At 40.4% G+C, this 20,694-nt stretch overlaps 1 protein-coding gene across 1 annotated transcript; it reads right to left on the reverse strand.

The window, feature by feature from the left end:
- Positions 1 to 11,694: 11,694 nt before the first annotated feature.
- Positions 11,695 to 20,573, reverse strand: amer1 (APC membrane recruitment protein 1). The gene is made up of 2 exons (XM_064350366.1): positions 19,884 to 20,573; positions 11,695 to 18,013 (listed from the first exon to the last, which is right to left on the reverse strand). The coding sequence occupies exon 2, from the start codon at positions 17,916 to 17,918 to the stop codon at positions 14,541 to 14,543; it is 3,378 nt and encodes a 1,125-aa protein (XP_064206436.1). The 5' UTR covers positions 17,919 to 18,013; positions 19,884 to 20,573; the 3' UTR covers positions 11,695 to 14,540.
- Between the last annotated feature and the right edge of the window lie 121 nt (positions 20,574 to 20,694).

Consider the following 20,694-nt stretch of genomic DNA (forward strand, 5'->3'; position numbering starts at 1 on the left):
ATTTTGGGGAAGGGCAGACATCTTGGGAATGTGATCCTGTCAGAAATAAATTGGATGTACCAAAAAAAAGCGCAGAGGCTCAAAAGGTTTAGCTGCTGTCTCATTACAGCACTGATAGTGAGGAATAATGTTAGGACTGGCTACTATATTCACTTTCTCTTCTTTGTGATGTTGTATTAAGTAGTAATAAAACATCAGGGGTGTGGGTGTAGTTCAACTCGCTCCGTGTGTACGCTTGCATGATAAATTGTGCGGGTGGCAGCTTTCTTAACCCAAGGTCATGGGTCAGGATTACATCTGCAATGAAGTTGAACAAATGTGAAAGTCACTGACCTTTCACCCTGCCCTTTGCTGACCTACATGATACAAGCCAGATGTAGAAGCTGCATACATTTTTTCACATTTTCAGCAGATGCACACATTCTTACTGGCGAATTGCTACTAAGGCTGAATGACATATTTACAAATCTATAAAATGTTAACACTGCAGGTGTGGGGAAACTTTGCTCTAAAGTGGGGTCTCTTCTCAGCCCTTTCACTGTTTTCTTCAAATTGTTTATCTCTGGAAAGCAGTAAATATCACTTCTATATAAAAGCATACAGAATTAAATTTTCTTGGAATAGATCTGTAATCACATGCATTTAAATAGAACCTTAAATTGGTTCATAAAAGTAACATACTATTGCAATCGCTGTAAATGCATAGGATAAAGAATCAGAGCGATGACTGAACAGTCATGTTGATGATTTGAACATTTTTCCCAGATACCCTCGATCATGCAAAATGTGATGTGGATATCAACATCTGAGTGATGTGCTCTCCTCCTCTCTGTATCTGGAGTGCTTCATAAAGAAGTAACAATTTAATTCCACAAACGCTTCCCATGGACCTTTGCGAGAGACATCTGCCAATCTGCTGATTGCCCCCTCCCCATCCACCCCACAATGCCTTCAAACATACACTTCAATTTATTAATTTTTCTGACATTGAGAATCATATTCCTATAGATATTGCCAATATCTTTAACCATGTCTTCTGGGAATTGCTTCAACTCAAACATCCAAAAGAAGCTAAAAAGCTCTGATACACTCATTCAGCTCTGCATTATGTGGCTCTTATCAGTCAGAATGGGAGTGTCTCCCCTTTCTGACCCATGCTATTTACCAACCACAACAGATTCATTTATAGAATCAACAAACAATCCTTCTTTTACAAGCAGTCCTCAGAAAAGCAGTGTCAATTCATAAATTAAATTTCCTTTCAGCTGGGGCAATGAGTAGGGATGGGTACCGTTTAAATTTACTGATACCGGTGGGTATGGTGCCATACGGGAACTGGTGCCTAAGTGGTAACGGATTTTGGTAGCCAACACTACTAATGAAAGACTGACAATAGTAGTAGTAATAGGCTACATGTGTTTCTATGGCAGTAGCACTCAGCAGTAGTTTGTACAATGCAAGTCGGAAATGACCCAGAGTGTTTCATCACTGTCCTCCATCTGCACAGTGCAGCACATATGTGAATTACTGAAGCACAGTGGCTGGCTCCACCACCTGGTACACACCTGCCGTCCACAACATAGTGCAAGACAGGACGTCATACCTTTACTAAGGCTAACTCCAGACTTAAAACAAACTACAGTACAACTGTTATATCTTAAAATTACCATCAACAGTCATTTTCCACACTACAGAAATGTCACAATCAACTGCGGTGATTTCCATCTTATCATGACACAACGTGATTTCTACGACATACTTGCTAACTACTTATTGTATGAAGCATGTAAAGCATGCAACCAGACTATTTAGTATCCATCCTCAATGCAAAAAAAATTAAGGTGACAATTCCTGGGCTGTTAAAAAAATCATTTTGAAGAGTCTGACGAAGGAAACCTGTTTTTGTCTCAGAGAATCTGTGGATTATTCAGTGCTTTGAGCATTAGTTCTTATTGCAAGGTGAATTGAGGACATAGATGCGGAGCACCTCACAGACCGGGCTTGTAATTCACTCCCTCACTCACTCACACACTCACTCATTCACGTTTAGCTGAAGACTCTCCACAAGGGGGAGCAATTAACACTCAAGTAGCTGAAAAGGGCGACACTCTCAAGTTTTGGTGGTGTCAGCTTTGCCGCATGTCGCCCTCCATGTAAATGTAGCCGCTATTGTTTTAGTACTTCAACGTGGTTGTCGAGATAAGCACAGGTAAAGTGCCGGGGGTGCTACATCAGAGTGGTGCTTCACATCAATGACACCGTCTGCCCTTGTTCCTTGATTTGCGTCTGTATTCCACAATTTTAGATTTGTAATGGGACAATTCACATCTGGTTAAAGTGCAGCTTCTCTGCTTTTATTAAAGCATATTTTTTATATTTGGTTTCACCATGTACAAATTCCATCACTTTTTATACATAGGACCCCCCATGTCAGTGAACCATAATAACAATTAGGATAAATGGATTCACAGGTGTTTCTGATTAGTGAGGTATATTCAGTTCCTTCCTTCATGCTGTTATCAGAGAGGTTTTATATCACAATATAAAACATTCATATCACAATACAAATTGTGATATGAAAGTTAAAATTGTGATATGAAAGCTCTCGGATACCTGCAATTTTAATTTTAGATTTTACTATCCTCTATATTGGTATGTTGTCCCATTTCATTTATTTTCTGACCCTTATTTCAATGTCCAATCACATTCTATGTCCCTTTTACCATATTAGGCAGCTAAGTTAGAGAGCACTTTCAGCAAGCATACTGCTCATATTTCCTTGCTTAATTATTCTTCAGAAGAATTCCATTTGGTGCCCAGTTTATTAATATGAACTGCGGTGTAAAGCCCAGTTCAGACCAAACATTTGCGATGTGACGAAACCGTTTTAGAATATTGCAGAGAGTATTTGCTGCAGTGTGAACTACCCGTCTCTAAACATCTAATGCCAGTGTAACAGCAAAGACACAATTGTGTAATAACAAACTGGTGGCCCCAATTGTGACAAACAGGAACCACAAGACAATTGAGTCAAAGAAACAGGAGTAATTATTTTGTTGTGGTGTAAGTCTTTCTCTGCATATTGGCTACTTTTTTTGGCATAAAAATGCTAAATCCTGCATTAAGGCGACCACTGCCTTGTACCCCTACCCCCAACACACGTGCACACACACATACACACACACGCACACACACACACACTGGGCCTTGACACTGCTTTCGACTCGCTTGCCGATTCCTAGAGCCAAAAACTTTGAGGATCCCTGACCTACACAACTGTCCACCTCTAATATATTACAGCTAAGGGGGTTGCGAACAATACCCCTTAGCTGTGATATAATCACAAAATACTACTGCCTGTCATGAGCTACTGCTTAATTACACGATTCAACAACACTTGCTGCTACAGGCTCAACTACTACAGATTCAACTTTTCTAATCGCACGTGACAAGCTTTAGAATGTTGTAGAGTCACCAGATGCAGCTCACCAAATATATCGTCTGAACTGGGCTTTAGGAATCTGTCTGGTAACTTAAAATTTCATTGTCTTGTTCAGAGATTAGCAGCCTGACAAAATGAGAAAAAGCAATTGAGGCCCACACAGAGTTTGTTTCACCCCAGATTTTCATTGATCAAGATGCTAGACCCTATCTTGTTATGGATGAGATTTTGCTGTATCGAGCTGAAGGGGAAACTTTGAATTTTACTCCACTAATGCTATCAGCACCACAAGCAGTGCTGTGAAATCTGTTTAGAGATGTTTTATTTTCCGTCAGTGGTGGATGGTCGGGGGGAAAAAATCACAAAAGGGCCTCTTTCAAATGATTTTCCTCCTATACCCACAGTCAGTGCATTATACAGGGTTTATGGAAAGGAGAAATCTTAAATCAAAGTTGACAGCTGTCATTTTTCTAACAACATGTTCTATTTGCAGGTACAATTTGTATGGGTAGGGGTGAATTCTAATGATGTGAGGAAAGCCCAAGTTCCTGTGCACAATGTGGACAAAAAAATGCCCAAAGGAAACTGCTGAAAGAAAAATTGTTCATTCAATTCTCAGAATGTTTGTTGGACAGGCTTCCATGAACCAAAGCATTCAATGTGCTTTTTTTTTTGTTGAACTGGTGAATTATTTTTGACAGTTCAGGGTCTGATGAAACAGAAATGCAGGTCTGTCACAAAAGCTGTCTGTCACATAAATCACAGATTGTGTGTAATTAAGCATCACGTTGCCATGCTCCAATGAACAGGTCTCCCGGCCTCTTAAAAGTGTCTTTCAGTGTGAAAGGTCAGTAGACAAGCCAGTCTGTTTCAACCTAAAACCGAAACTGAATGGCTACACTATCACGTGTTGAGGAAAGCTTGCCATGGGAACAACATCTCAATACTGACTGACAGTGAGGAAATGCCATGATCTATATTGTTGTATTGTTGTCTGAAGTGAGCGATACAGGACAGGAAAGGCAATTTCAGCACTACGCAACTATGGACACCAGCACAGTATCAGGTGGTTTGATCTTACAAAGCAAGGAAACTGTTGTTTGATACCTTGTTGCCATAGTATATTTTCTTATCGCTGCCATAACAAAGAGTAACCCCTTTTTATTTTTTTAATAATAGAAGTAAAGTTTTAAATTCTTGTTGTAAAGATTCTCTCAGTGCAGCTTCAATGCCTATACCCATCTCATCTCAAAAAATTTAGAATTAAACTTGGATTTCTGTACAGGTATAGATCCTGCTTTCTGCGTGCTATAGAAAACAAGATAGTTCAAACATTTCTACCAGTTTGGGACTATGGAGACATAATCTATATGCATACGCCACATTGAAGCCCTTAGACCAGGGGTGTCTAATCTTATCTGAAAAAGGCCGGTGTGGGTGCAGGTGTTTTTTTCAGCCCAGTATTACGACACCTGACTCAACTAATGAACTAATCATGGTCTTCAATGAAGACCTTGAGAAGTAGAATCAGGTGTCATAGTGCTCGGCAAAAACAAAAACTGGCCCTTCTCGGATAAGATTGGAAACCCTTGCCCTAGACTCAGTATACCATGCGTTCTCTGTTTTATTACTGGAACAAAATTTCAAACCCATCTGTCTATGGGGTGGGCATCCCTAACCAAAAGAAGGGCTCAGTACTGGCTTCTGTTAGTTTACAAAGTACTACTCCATAAAAGTAACTGTCAAACTCGCTTTTAGCAATGGGTTGGTCCTCGAGGTCCCTTGCGTATCCTCCAATGTGTGTAAAATTGCATTTAGTTTTAGTGCCCAAAAAGCCTGGAAAGAGCTCCAAAGCACTCTGAAATTAGATACACTCATGTCATATGGCCATTTTATTTTGCTGTTGTTTAATTATGTATCCATTTATTTTTAATCTATGCACATTTATTAAGCATTATAAGCCATTCCCATGTCTTTTCCTTATCTCAGAACCTGTATCTCTTAATATGAATTCCATTTTATTTGTAAGCAGGGCTTCTCCTGTGAATGAGACTTTGGCCTCAGTGGAACTCTCCTTGCCAAAATAAATAAACAATAAAAAATAATAAAATAAATAAACAACAACAACAACAACAATAACAACAATAATAATAATAATAATAATAATATCAGGTTTTGCTGTTAATAATTAGACACCACATTGGGTGCCTGAAATCAGATCTTAGCAGAGAGTGCCACCAAGTGGTTATAGTAGAGATGTGTTCATTCACCAGTCCAGTAGAGAGCACTCTACACTTGTGACTCTTGCTAAAAATAATCTTGATGTCAAGATGACATTTAATAATTTAATAATCGATATTGGAAATCAGCAAAAAAAATAAAAAAATAATTAAAAAATAACGATGCGTATTATTTATTATATTAAGAGAGTCTTCTTAAATTAACTCAGAATGTTTTCATATTCCAAGGAACTCTTCCACCCCCACCGTTTACCCACGGAGATATTGCCTAGGACCAATGTATTCTAAAAAGGGGGACCCATATCTAATGATCCATTGGTATAAGCAATATTTAACAGATAGATCTAAATGTAAAGTAATTTTATTCCATAAGATGTGGTCCCCCTTTTTAGAATAATTGGTCCTCGGTTAGCAGCTGCTGTATTAAATGGATTATCAGACTGTTAGAAAAACATTTTATAATCTTGGGTGATGTGTATGTGAATGATTTGCTGTGTTATTTGCACAGGAACATTCCATTTATGCTGCTGTAAAAAAAACAAAAACAAATTGGGACTAAATGTGGACTATTTCTTTTCTTTTTTTATGAAGTGTTTGTGAGTGTTTGTGTTTTTTTTCTCTTCCCCTGGTTTGTGATTGTGTTTGTGAATAATACATGAGTGTAATGAAAAAATACGGTTGAAAAAATTCTCAGTTTTCCAAACAGACACAATGTTTATTCTCGCAGATGTGTGGGTTTTCATATGCAGTTGTAAAAAATGTCCACGCAGGGGACAGCCAAGCAATTTCTTCCTTTGCTCTCCTCCCATTCCCAGCAGCCAGGGGAATGCAAAACCATTTTCTCTGTGCTGCAGTGTGAAGCTGCTGTTGAACAAAGCCAAGGCTGCTCCTCGGTATATCACTGTGCCGGCACAAACCGTCACCACGGTGAATGAACTACCAGAGAATGGCTGCCTTTCAAATGACTTCCTTTCCCATGGCTGAGACGCTCCTGAGACGCTAGCAAACATCGGCACAGCCCTTATGCTCCCGCTCAGCCCGAATACCCATCCTTACTCCTAAACAACAGAATGGAAAAGAAGGCGCCAACTGGTCACTGGGTATGAGTTCAGCTTCAACTAATGGGAGTCTGTGATAATGTAAAATGCAGGTCAGCCAGTCAGTCAGGACTCGTTTCAGAGAAAGGAAATCAAGCATCATTGCTTGTCACCACGAATTTATCACTTTGGCAGGCAAATTCTTCCAAATTGTGAAAGCAGCCAATCATCTCACACCAAGCGCAGAAGGGCTGCTTGAGTCAGTTTCCATGGTAACTACATCCTTGACGTGGTGAAAAATTTGATCTGCAGCTTCCTAAGAACAGGCCTGGCAAGCAGAGCTCTTTCAACAAAAGCAATAGACTGGCCTAAACTTTTACGAAATTCACACCTACACAAAATCTGTCATGAAAATAAAATGTTCTGCTTTTCTAAATATGCCCAACCAGTCTCTTCAGTGATGTTAGATCAGATACATACAGTAAGGTCCATAATTTTTTTTTTTTTTTTTTTTGGATCTGTACTCCACAAATAAAACCAGTGCCTAAATCAGCGAAAGGTTAGGGGTAGTCAAGTCACTAAGACCAAATCACAAACTGTCCTAAAAATTGCTGTAGCCAGCACTCCACCTTGTAATCAGGTCCATGTTTTAGGTTAAACAGCTATTGTTAGCTACGTACTGTAGCTATGCTTTTGCATAAAAATACACTATGGCTCCAGAGCCTGTGGGGTGGGATCAGGCTTCAGCACAGTGTTTGTAACTAGCTAGCTACTGCAATGGCGGACGTAAAGAAGCACAAGTACAATGAAGTGAAACCATTGGGACATGTTCATAAATAAACCTTGGAATTGTGTTGCCTTAATGGCGACCGCTGAAGTTCACAGAGGGGATGAAAAGCAACGGAGAATTGGTATGTTTTGTCTTAGACCTGTTAATAACATTACCTTTACCTATCCTGCTAGTTATGCTCACTGTGCTCAAGGGTGTTTTTTTGTCTTCAACAGCAGTGAATGGGTAGGGTTGAGGACAAAGGAGGAGACTTCTTTAACTGCAAACACATGACCCCTGCAAGGCTAAAAATCCTACATAGCATGCCTTTAAACTGGTGCAGAGAATCTGTAAAGAGGCATAAACAGTTGTCAGTGAAATGCTTCCCTTTTCAATGATAACCAGAGAACAAATAAAGGCAAATTCATTTCACATACAAAGGCATCCAGAAGACATGGTAACTCAATAATACATAATTGAGAAGTAATTAGCCTTCTCACAAAATCAAATTAACAAATAAGGATTCACTGATGCCTAAATAAAAGCCTGCTTTACAATGTGGAAATTTATTTTGCGCAAGTTGGAAGGTACCAGGTGTTTGTGTTCACACCTATCGTAGGCCTGAACACACCTCCAAGACGGTTAACTTGCAGTTGCTGGAATACAGGAGTGCAATACATTGGAACATTTAAATGTGCAATCTTATTGGGCTATTGACTGAGTGACAGTTTCCCTGATTCCTTCATCCTAAGGAACCAGGGAATTGTAATGATTACCTCTGCTGGCTATGGCTCAAGCATCAAGATGTTGAGCTTGCAGCCTGTGGGGGTACTTGTGTATCAACCAGCTCCAGGCCAGATTAATCAAGATAATCTCAATCCCTATGAGCTGTCGAAGTTCGGCTTCAACTGATCCTGATTTAATCAGTGAAGACTGAGCTGGAACATACATTCTGCTCCATGCAAACACACGCACGCACACACATACACAAACACAAAATTGCTCAAAACCTGTGTGACATTTTCAAAATGAAATGCATTTGTACTAACAAATTCACAAGGTACCCACAACAGTTGATTTCTGAATCTCTCTTGTGATAAGGTCATAGGGCATGTTAATGTAAAAAAGTAAATAGATATCAATTTACAATTCAGTTATTTGGTAGATGCTAATATCCAAAGAGACAAGTGCATAGTAACATGGTAAGCAGCGGAGTGATATAGCAGTGGTCATTATACAGAAAATTTGATTGCAGAATGCCTGAAGTGACCAGTCACAATCGAGCATTCAACAAAGCTGTATATTATATATATATATATATATATATATATAGACGGGTGACAAATTAAAGGAAAAACCAACATAAAGTGTCTTAGTAAGGTGTTGGGCCACAACAAGCTGCCAGAAGAGCTTCAATGCGCCTTGGCATAGAGTCTAAAAGTCTCTGGAACTCTACTGGAGGGATGGAACACTAGAATCTTTGAGAATATGGTGAGAAATTTGAATTTGAAGAAAAAAACTAGAAATACCGCCTTGCGGTTGTATGCCTCCGCCAATCAGTAGCTAGTTTGGATATAAAATGTCATCTCTTCATCATTTTATCCTATTAGACATTTGTGTGAAACTTTGTCATAATTAGCGTATGAATTTGAGTTATGGCCAAAAACGTGTTTTGTGAGGTCACAGTAACCTTGACCTTTGACCACCAAAATCTAACCAGTTCATCATCGAGTCCAAGTGGACGTTTGTGCCAAATTTGAAAAAATTCCCTCAAGGCGTTCCTGAGCTATCGTGTTCACGAGAATGCGACGGACGGACAGAGAAACATGGCTGAATCTTTCTACTGACACCAGTCTGCCATGCGAAAAGCATGATAATGTTCATACACTGTCAGAAAAATCCTGTTTTGCAGTTAATAGCCTTAATTTTACTGAATGTCAAACGATTGACTGTAGCTTTAAGCAACAGAAACAGAAGACAGCATGACATGTGGCAATGTGGGCCAGCCTTACCACATTTTTGTATTTCCTTGGAAACGGCCGCTGGCAGCCGGTGTACCTCACTTGGCAGGGAGAATTCCATAAATGTAACACATCCCAAAAACGTAACATCCTATTACTGTCCAAGGTCAGGCAGCTCAGGATCAAAGGGAGCCAATATTTAATTATGCATTCAGCTTTTAATTACTCCTGACATGTTGCTCTGACAACACTTGTTCGCAAGCCTGTACTGCAATATTTATTCTCATCAACTGAGTTGTACCAGTTGAAATTAACATGCAACTCCTATGCACAACAATGCAGCTGGAGAGACAGAGAAACAGAGAAAACCCAAACTCCTTAAGACTGGACTGATTATATCTGTCAGAACACTGCCAATTATCTATTTTCCCACTTAAAGAAGGGCACAAACTAAGCCTTGCTATTTAACAGCAAACTGTAATTTGGTTGCAAATAGGGTTTAAAAATCACTGAATGGTGGTAAGTGAAACTAGACTACAAAACGGCTTTGACGGCAAAAAAGTATTTTGACATGCACGGTTTAAAACTGTTTACAGCTACATACCCCCATCTTCTGATACTGGAAATCAGGATGTCAGGATGCAAAGAATTGTACTTGGTGGGCAAAACTCCAAGGGACATTCATTGGTTTATTTTATGAAACCCTCTCATGTCCACAGTGATCCACTGGAGCATCTCCTAAGCCTGCGGGTACTGCTTGCTTCTTACCGCTTCTGTGCCAACCCGATGCCATATTTTGGCTGAATGGTTAGGAAACAAATTTGATAAAACTTTTGGAAAATCTGACTGGAGAGTTGCTGTGTCCATATACTACAATGGTGCATATCTATGGGGTTACTGCAGCAAAATCTTTATTGTAAACAAAGCTAAAGCAATAGCTCCATAATGCACTATTGCCCTCACAGGGGTCTACTGTCTCACAGACATATGGTCCAAAAACGCACCACTTATGTATCTACATGAGGCAGTTGATCAAGTGAGCAGTGGAGGAAAGAATTGGGGGCTGAGATTCAGTTTTGTATAATAGGAGATAAACCACTGAAGAGGAGGAAAAAGTCTCATGGTTGTCATGGTAACCCACTGACTCAGGAACGAGAGCTTTTTGGCTTGGTTTGGTTTGCATCAGCAAGTGGATAAATTCAGTTGTTTAGAAAAGCAGCCAAGGGTTCCCGGCACTACAGCAAGTCATGGCCACCACCATAAAATGAAAAGGAATCTCTGTGACAAGAATGGTTTTCCCAATGTGGTTTTCAGCTCCAGCTGGTGTTCATGTTCCGGTAGAAGTTTTCATCTTGTAGCCTAACTCATTTAAATCCCCCAGGGCATGACATAAATTTTGTCAAAAGATGCCAAACTGCAACCACAACAGACCAACCAACACTAAAATGCAATACATTGCAGAATATAATTCCACAGATCAATACTGGGAGCCCAAAATGACAGGAAATTCAAGCACATCAGACCTGGGTCAAATACACACTTGAAATACAGCAACGTTTTATGTATTGAAAAAAACAATTGAAACACTCCTGCAGCTCCCTGAGAATTTTCAAGAAAAACAATAATAAATTACCAACCGAAAAATACACTTACATGAAAGATTTTTTGTTCTGAATATTGGCAAAAAGACATTTGTTTTTAAAGTTGCCATTAATAAAAGGGTTTTATTCCAGTAACTTTTCACGTTTTTTCAAGGTTGCCAATACCCAATAATTTAGTCGAAGCTCTACAAACCATGCTCTAAAAAATAAACAAACAAGTATAAATATAAATAAAATGAATAGGGCAAGGTTAATCCTCCATTCTCCAATTTAGGATTTTACCAAGGTAAATCAGGGCTGATATAGGATCCTATAGGACTTTGGGTTTTCACATTATCCCTAGTGCAAGCAATGTAACCCAAATTACAGCCAACCCATTCAACTCCTCCAGTAATGGTTGGATTTCAATTAGCCACCAGTGTTCCCTATCTGCCATGACCAGCAGCCCCTAACTACAAAACTGAAAGCATTACCAGCAGTCAGTCAGATCACAGAAAGTACAAAGGCTGTTTGACAGATTTCCTTTTTTTTTCTTCTAAATAAAAAGAAACTATGCATGACCATAAATTTCAGTTTTCCGTTTTATTTCTGGGGTATTGGGCCAATTAACTGAGTGAATTATTTGTCAAAAAGATTGACAAAAGTTTAATGTGCATTGTTTAAAGTTTATTTTGACAGCTTGTAGCACACAATGCCTGTCACCACAACAGCATCAGACAGAGACAGTAACAGTGAAAAACATATCTGCGGAACAAAGCATATGAAAAATTCTTTTAAAAAAATAATTCATATAATAGACTAAAAAGGATGTTCTTTCTGGATGAACACATTTTTAAAAATCTACACAGTAAATGACAATGATTACAAACATGATAAGAACCTAAAAAAATAACTGATTCACTGGTTCACTATGAATTATGTCATTATCAATGGCAATCAATATCAGCGAAGGATGTAGACACCAGCTCTGAGAAAAATTGCATACACGACACAGAATGGTTTATGGTGACTCAAAAATGTCACACAAGAACGTAAAATGGCATTGGCAATCACAAATAAAGTGAATGTCAAGAAAACTTATAAATATTACAATGAAGTCCCAATACTACCATTGCCATTGACTTTCAATGTAACAACAAATTTCACAAAACAGCTACATGTTTTGAGGTTCAGTTAAGAAACAATATTACAAGAATCAGCGACTTTAACATGTATAGAGGTTGGTTGTTCTACCTCTTATGCTATGCTTGTATGAATTAGTGTTATTTGGTTACCAATTAGGACTTGGTACCAAAAGGCAGACAAGCTGGTCGCTGACCAAGCTTCAGCAGCAGTCCCTCAAAAAAGACCACATATACAATGAATACAAATGACTGACATGGATGAAGACCTGCCATTTTGGACTGATTTTCAATGGCAGGAGACAAGGGCACATTCTTTGTTCAGACTTTACTCAAGTAAAGCAAACAAGTGTCCGGAAAGTGTAAACAACAACAAAAAAAAGATACATTACTAACACAAATTGTCTACAGTGAGCAATTAGAGAATTAAAGACAACAGGACATTTTACAAGAAACATAGGGATAGTTAGTGTTCCACTCGTATGTGAACATGACATTGAAAAGGCACTTGAGTGCACACAGACATTTGTCCTAATCTGCTCATTTGCTACATGAAAACACATGCTATCTAACCGTCTTGAAAGATACTAGCAGCTTCTAGCAAAGGTGTGGTATACACCTCTATCAAACAATTGACTTCGCTGTAAGATATTCAAAGCCTTTAAATCCAGAGGGAAATTTGTTTCCAATTTTAACTTGCCATTAGGATATTCAACAAATTCCCTGACCTTCATTAAACTATGTCTAAGGACCACATAAGTTCACAATGGGACTGAATCAATACTACAGGGGGTTGGACTAGCAGGGGGAGTTGATTTTAAAGATTTCGTACAAGTGCTTAGAGATCTAGATTAATCTATGTTTGTAATGTATTGTGTACTTAAGCATTTGAAAGTAGGTCTTTTTGAATCACATGTGCCCTGTCCCTAGCCAATGGCATTCATGAAAACATTCAACATCTCTCTGGAAATTGGCTGTGGCTTAATATGATAGAGTAGGCCGTGTTATACATGACATCTAAATGTCATACATGCTTTGGGCTACACATCAAAGCATTTATACACAAGGCATAAGAACAGAACATTACTTCAGCAAGCAAGCTGTCTGGAAACAATTTATTTACTCCTCACTTAGGGTAACACAATTATATTAATGTTGACTGGCTTAAATGTAAGCAGTATAGTATTATTTAATGCAACACCTGTAGTGTTCAATATACTGAAACTAAGCACTGTGGCACTGGAAATACAGTATCCACAAAAAAGTTTTGTATATATGTTCATCCCTGATGTTTAACACTTTTCCATCACAAATAAGCAAAACATTGAAAAAGCACGGCTAGGGTTCGATCTCGTGGTCACTACAGGCTGCAGCCCAAAAATCACTGGTGCAGTACTTTACAGCTTTGTATGCTCGCGTACACATTGAAAGCATCTACTTTTTTTCAATTACCTTCACTGCAAAACTGGAACAAGACACATACTGCCTCTGTTTTTAGTTAAATAGTAATGGTGCACAATTCCAACAAATAAAAAACAGCAACAAGGGGGAAAAGAATACATTTGTAAACATCAAAAATAATGTAAAGTACAAAGAATTGTTGGAGAACCAAGACATCCTGAAGAAAGAAGCAGCCACCATACAAACATAAGAACCATATCAGGTGTTCGGAGCACACTGAACTTCCATTTTTTAAATATAGTGCCATTCATTCATTGAGCCACATCAAGACATGATATCTTTTCCAATGTACTGCAGTGTTGGCATCTGTGCCAGAGTGGAAATGATACAGGTTATAATTTTAAGCCAGGTCATTTTAAAGATTGGAAAAATACATTGGAATAATCTATGACACTCCAATCCTATACACTGCTTTCCAGTACCTTCCAGAATGAGGCAAAAGAGCACTTTCTTTTCAGGAAAACCACTTTTCCTTCAACAAACATTAGCTTATTAAGTGAAAAATAATTGTTCTAAACACATTTTTTCTTCTATAATTATCGGTAACCTCAGTAACGCGTGAGCTATAAAGAATTTTAACTAAAACAAAAAAAAAAAAAGCATGATACTGACTAATGAGGACAACAAAATAGCTTTGATCAATACAGCAGGGCACCTCATGATTAAGTTTTTACATCACAATATAACAATACAGGAGGTGTGCTGCTACCATTCCAATAAAAAACTACATACAAAAGTTTCCATTTTTTGCCATATACATGATAAAAAGTAAGCTATTAGGCCAGCAATTAAGTTATTGGTGATGTAAACATCCAGCAAGGTGTCTTTGGTGGTATGTGAGATGACAAAATTAGCTACATACGACTAGAACAAAAAATGCTAAAAGCTTTGTGTTCACAGAGTGAGGACTATGTCGTGTGTTTGTTACATTCAGCAAGCAATGCCCCGTCAACCACTTTTCTGCCTTTTTTGACAAACTCTCGGTGCTCCTGAAAGATGGCTGCTTTTGATGCACTACTGGTGTCAGAGTGAAAATGAGGCATCCCCTGTGTGACCCCTATGGGTTTGATCTTAGCATGCTGATGGGAGGAATCGGAGTACTGTGTCAAGGCATAATTCTTCAGGAAGTACAGCTCGCTCCGGTCATCTGACGCACGATCGGCTCTGTCACATGAGCTCTCTCTGGAAGCCCCGGTTAAAGTGCGCTGGGGTTGAGAGCCACAGTCTCCAGACCGCAAGGGCAGATGGGACGGTCTAGTCAAGTGCCCGGGGCTTTGTGGTGCAGGAATACAGGCCCCTCTGTCTTCAACCTCAGGCTTTGAAATCTGTGTTCTGCTTTTACGGCTGGGAGTGTGACCGCCTGGCTCAGCCTCAAGTGTTCCCGTCAGGCCACATGTTGGCTTTGCCCTTTCCTTCTGAGCCGGAACGAGACCCTGCACCTGGCACACTCTCCTCCCATCTGCTGGAGGGTGGGCAAAGGACCCGGCAGGCTCTTGTTGCCATGATGCAGCCGTGCGCTTACTGCTGTCCCTCGTCTCTGAGCCAGCAGAGTGCCCAGTCCGTCTGCAGTGGAGGGATGATGCCCGCTTGGGGTCTCTCTCCACTCTAGGGGTGAGAATTGGAGAGGGGCTAACCTTGGACTGCCCTCGATACATGCCACCCAACTCAAAATCCAGACTGTCAGTGTCCAGGGACCTGCTTCTCCTGTTTAAGGACAAAGGGACTGGCATGGGTTGATTGACCCTGGTGAGGCTAAGATGTCGTGGGAGACTAGCAACTCCCCAGGTGTTACCTAGAAACACGGCCTGGTTATAAAAGTCAAACATTTTATCACATTCAGCAAAAGCATCTTTCTGTAGGTAGCTTTCATCAAACGCTTCATGGGGTGACACAATGTCCTCATCTGAGACCATATCTATTTGGCGATCACATTCTCCATCATCCTCCATGTCTACAATGTCAAATGTGACCATAGCTGGAAGTGCGTCTATATTCTGGGCAAAAGAAGTGCTGGAGTCAGAGCCTTCCAGACCGTCAGACAGACTGCTGAATAGCTTGGCATGCTTTGTGAAATCCACCAAGGCTTGGGAAAAGCAAACAGTTTGGTCGTGCTCTGCTTCTTCCTCGTCTTTGCTGGAGCATACATTTTTTCCTCTGTTCTCAGCCATTTGCTTGCCTTGCTCTACACATGGTGACAGCTCTTGTAATGGTTGTGACGTGCAAACTGCTTCAACAGCCTTTATGTGCGGAGGTTTGTCAAGCTTCTTCTGGCCGCCCCCTCCTTTGCAGGGGACTGTCTCAACAGGACTTCCTTCAAGGCTGTGCGGTCCCTGTTGCATGCAGTTTTTTCCTTTTTGGCTTTCTAACTGTGAAATAACCTGGTCTTCTTTGAGACCAACTTGATGCTGCTTTTCAAGTTTGGGAACACACTCAGTAAGGCTTTTTTCAGGGTAGAATCTGCCCTTCCCCAACACAACGGACTCCTTGGGTGCTTTCTGCATTCCTTGCAGTTCACAGCAGAGAAGGTCCTGTTGCATTTTTGTTAATCGGGCCTCCTCAGTTTCCATCAGACCAGTTTTGTGATTGAAAGCAGGGCTCAATTTTGGGTCACCGCTCTGCAGTATGACACCCAAAAATTCCAACGGATCCGGGGTGGGTGGTTGTGTCTCTAAGGAGGACTCGTGTCCAAGGGAGGGACTCATGAGACTGTCATCTGCCTCGAACAGCTCATAAAGTGCATCGCCACTGTAACTATCCCTCAACAGTCTCTCATTTCCTAATCTGCTAACTCTGTCTCCGTCCTCATCGGGCCCTGGGGTGGTGGAATCATAGTAACCCTCATCGCTGTTGGGGACAGACTCCTGCTGGTCACTTTGGGGGGTCAAAACATCCCCAGGTGTGAGGGAACCATCAACAACAGCACGAGAGCAGGTGGAACTTCTGGAAGGTTCCATTTCAGAAGAGATCATACCTGGTGCTAGGCTCTCACCTTGTTCATTTAAATCCGATTGTTGGCTGGAGGTGTAGCAAACGTCCGCTTTACCTACGTCTTCCCACAAGCCCTGAAGATAATCACCATCAACCTCATTGGGGGATGCCATTTCTTCACCACCACCTTGGTAAGTGACATAGCAGGAACTCCTTTTTCCAGCATTACGACTCCTTTCCCCTGAGATGGTGCTTTCAGCAACACTGTCATCATCTTGGTCTGCAATGATGTCTCCACAGCCAGTGAGTGAGTCAAAGCTCTTCAAAGAAGCCACATCCCCAAAAATGAAGCTGATCTGATCTGAGGAGTGAAGAGAAGGTTGGTCAATCTCTGTACAGTCTGGATTCATGCTGGGTGGATAAGTGCATTCTGAGTTTGAGCAAAGAGCCTCTCCATTTGCCTTCAGGATCCCAGTCCGCTCTTCCACATCACTGACTGCATCTCTCAAAACTCTACCTTCCTTCAAATGTTCAACGTCCCCTTTGATTAGGGCAATATCGTTTTCAGATAAAGCTTTATCTTTAATACATTCATGAGTAATAATAAAACCATCTTTGACCTTTAGTGCAGGCACGTTTGGTTCTGCTAAGCTATCCAGATGTTTGCAATCATGCTGAACAATGGCTGGCCCACAGACAGGCACTAAGTCTTTAGAGATGTCAACAGACATTTCAAATGTCTCGCTTCTCTCAGATTCTACATTTTTACTTTTTCTGTGACGCCTGATGCTGCTGAACAGCCCCTTCAGTCCCTTCTTTGGACGGGGGAAGGACAGAGTGGATTTGTCGACGGGGAGTTTATGATCGCCCGTCTCCAAAGAGAGCATGTGGGACGATTCCCCTTTGAGAAAGTCTGTCCTTTTCCCAGGGTCATTCATGGCATGTGAGCTCACAGAGCTAGTCAGGGTTTTACCGACGGAACCCTTCTGCCCATGGTACTCAAAGTCCCCTGCTGGGACGCACCCGGCTCCTCTGCCATCCTCCCAAGCCAACCTGCTGATGCAGTCATGCGTTTTGCTCTTGCTTATACCCTTTTTGGAAGTGCCCTTCCCTTGGCTTTTGTTTTTACCGCCGAAGAAGCTGGGCAGAGAGCAAATACTCTTACGGCCCCCAAACAGCTTGAAGGCGGTCTTCCTCAGCCTCCCGGGTGGCTGTGGATCAGGGGGACTCGATTCAAGGGACTCAGACGGTGGCTCTGCCTCTGCCTGCGGGGCCTCACTCCCCCTAGCTGTCTCATCACAGCCATCAGACAATGGCTTTGTTTTACTTGCCGTCTCACTTCCTCTGCTCGGCTCCATGGCAACGCCGTCTATTGGAGGATGCGCTCAAGAATGAACATGGCTGAGAACACTGCGGTTGGGGTCTCTTTCGAAACCATGTGATGACATGTTTTCTGAAATTCAAAGGAACACAAACAATCAGGTTGTGAACAATGTGGCTGTACAAAAGCCGTTTTTCAAAACACCGTTTATATATCATGGATGACTCTACAACATCCAATTTTATTCAACAGATCCATCTGAAAGTTATTTCCAAGCAGCAACATTCACTTATAGCAAGCTAAAGTAAACCAAAATACACTAGCACATAAAAATGTATTAGGCTAATAGCTTAGGTAGGGAAAAAATGCTGGCTAAATCCAAGAAATCTGCAGCAAAAGTACTGATATATAAAGATTCTACCTCAAACAAATCATTGTCTCATTACCATTTTATATCTCATACAATGACAAAAGCGGCACTGAACAGGCACTAATGACACTTGAAACTATTTAACAATCCTTATATATATTTCCCTGAAACTTTCAGGAACAAGAAAAAAAAAAACTTTTTTGCCCAACTTTCAGCCAGTACTCAAAATTATTTTTGCCTCTTCCAGTTATACAATATAATTTATGAACGTTATGGGTGTGCAGGAATTAGTATAACCGTCTGATACTACATTTGCACTAAAGAAATGTCACCACGTTTCATAGGTCTTCTCCATAAAGAAAAACGTACAGTGGCACATTTATTCTAAACTTAAAAGGCGTGTTTCGCGAATGTACTGAACGCATCCCTGTACCTCTGAACTAGTGCCGGGCAGGTGTGAAAACAACCCTTGGTTATACACAATCGCCAACCTTTAAATCTATTAATATTTCCGATCATTTAAAAGAGGGCTTCAAGTCAAACTATATGCTTCGATACCAGACCTATCATATCTGGCAGATCTTAATGAAGCGTTTGGTGGACACAACGCGAGTGAGAAATAAAACAAAGTGTTTAATATTTAATGCATATATATCGTCTTTTAGACGTTAAGAAATGTGTTACAACGTTAAGTTACTTACATTAACGTAATTGCTGTTTGTAACGTAAATGCGCACATCGATAAACTGGTGATGCAGCACTATTCCAACATGTAGCCAGTCATCGCAAAAATGGGTAGCTCTTCGCCAGTCCCATTATCGTAACCTTGACAGCCAATTATGGAGGGAAATTCTGAGAAACACTATTTCTAGACTGATTTTTTTTTGTTGTTTCTAGCTCACTCAAGTCGCAGCTAAGAGAATTTAGTAGTCTCAGCATCAAGTATTACAGTTTATGTCTGTAGTTATTAAAGTAATGAACGGCAATCTGGTTGTTGATTACAGATAGGGCTTCGATTTAGAACTAATGATTATTCATCTGAAGATACATCCAAACGGTGGAACATTATGTTCAGTGAAGGAGGGGAAAGTCGAGCAACAGTGTAGCTAAACCTGTACAGCAGACGGTGGGCTCTGTTTCAGTGATAGACAGCGTTGCACATAGACGTGCATACAGCTAGAAATGCAAAGCTAATATAAATAATCGGGTAGACTTTCAACATATGTACGGTGAGTTGCATACATGGCTAACCACAACAAAGCTCTAACATTAGCCTACTACAAAAACAGCTGCCATCTGGGCCTACTTGCTGACTATCAATGTGCTGCTGCTAGCTAGCTTGCTAGCACATCTTCAAACATGTTCACTGACAAATAAAGTGGAATTCAATTGTGCTGGACTGAAATGTTTGCCTTAAATTGAAATCACTGGCAAAAACGTTCGCTTAAAATACCAGTTATACAATTAAATCCCAAACTAACGTCAGGGAGCCAGCTAACGTTATTTGCAAAAGGAAGGTCAGCTAATTAGTTACAATGGCTTAGCTAGCTAGCTAGCTTCCATTCTGTTATTTAGGCAGATATACCGTTTTCTTCGAAAATCATTAAGCGATGAAAAAATAAATGGTCTCACCTTCTTATCAGCTACATCCCTTAGATACAAATGTTTTGACGGTAATGCTCACGCTTTCAATGAGATCCACTTTGTTCTGCACTGATTCAGCCTCCTGTTGAGGTAATGCAACTCAGTGACAAGCAACCTACTGGTGCTAGTAGTACAAACCTGGGAGGAGCAATACGCCGCAAATTTGAATGATGAGGAAACAGTCCAATTAACCAGCAGAAAATAGAATACTGCTAAATCAATCTTTAGGAGTAGGTGGAGCCAGAGTACCAAATGTTGCTCAGTGGACATTTAGCCCATCAGAGACGCGAATGTAGTTCGTAGATTCATTTTCATGCTGCGCACAGTCTGTCTGCTAATTTTGCACATTTTGTCTGTTAATATAGCACTAAATCATAGGCAGACGTTACTGTGATGTTTAAAGTAGGGGACAATTTATTTAAGTTCTAGATAAATAGTAGTCTGACACTTAAGTAACTTAACATTGTGTAAAACAAATCCAAAAAATAAATGCCTCATTGATTTAGGTGTGTTACTTGCTTACTCATTCTATGGACAGGTTTTGCTACCACGACATCTAGCGTTGTTAAGGAAAAATACACAAACAGTCACAGCAGTTTGGTTCAGTGTTCCAGTTCTCGCCAAATCCGAATAACCAATTATCATCTTTTTTTTTTTTAAACGCTGAACATGAAGTGCAAGACTTCATTTGAACACAGTAACAGTTAAATGGAAAGGCTCAAACTTTGTACATTCATTTTCAAATGATTGCTATAAAGCAGCATATCAAATTACTACTACTAAGAAGAAGAATGGGCAA

This window comes from Anguilla rostrata, chromosome 9, assembly GCF_018555375.3.
Source record: "Anguilla rostrata isolate EN2019 chromosome 9, ASM1855537v3, whole genome shotgun sequence".
NCBI lineage: Eukaryota > Metazoa > Chordata > Actinopteri > Anguilliformes > Anguillidae > Anguilla > Anguilla rostrata.

Bases quoted from the DNA above. Each gene is read 5' to 3' on its own strand.
- amer1 (XM_064350366.1), bottom strand. From the start codon at position 17,918: ATGGAGCCGAGCAGAGGAAGTGAGACGGCAAGTAAAACAAAGCCATTG.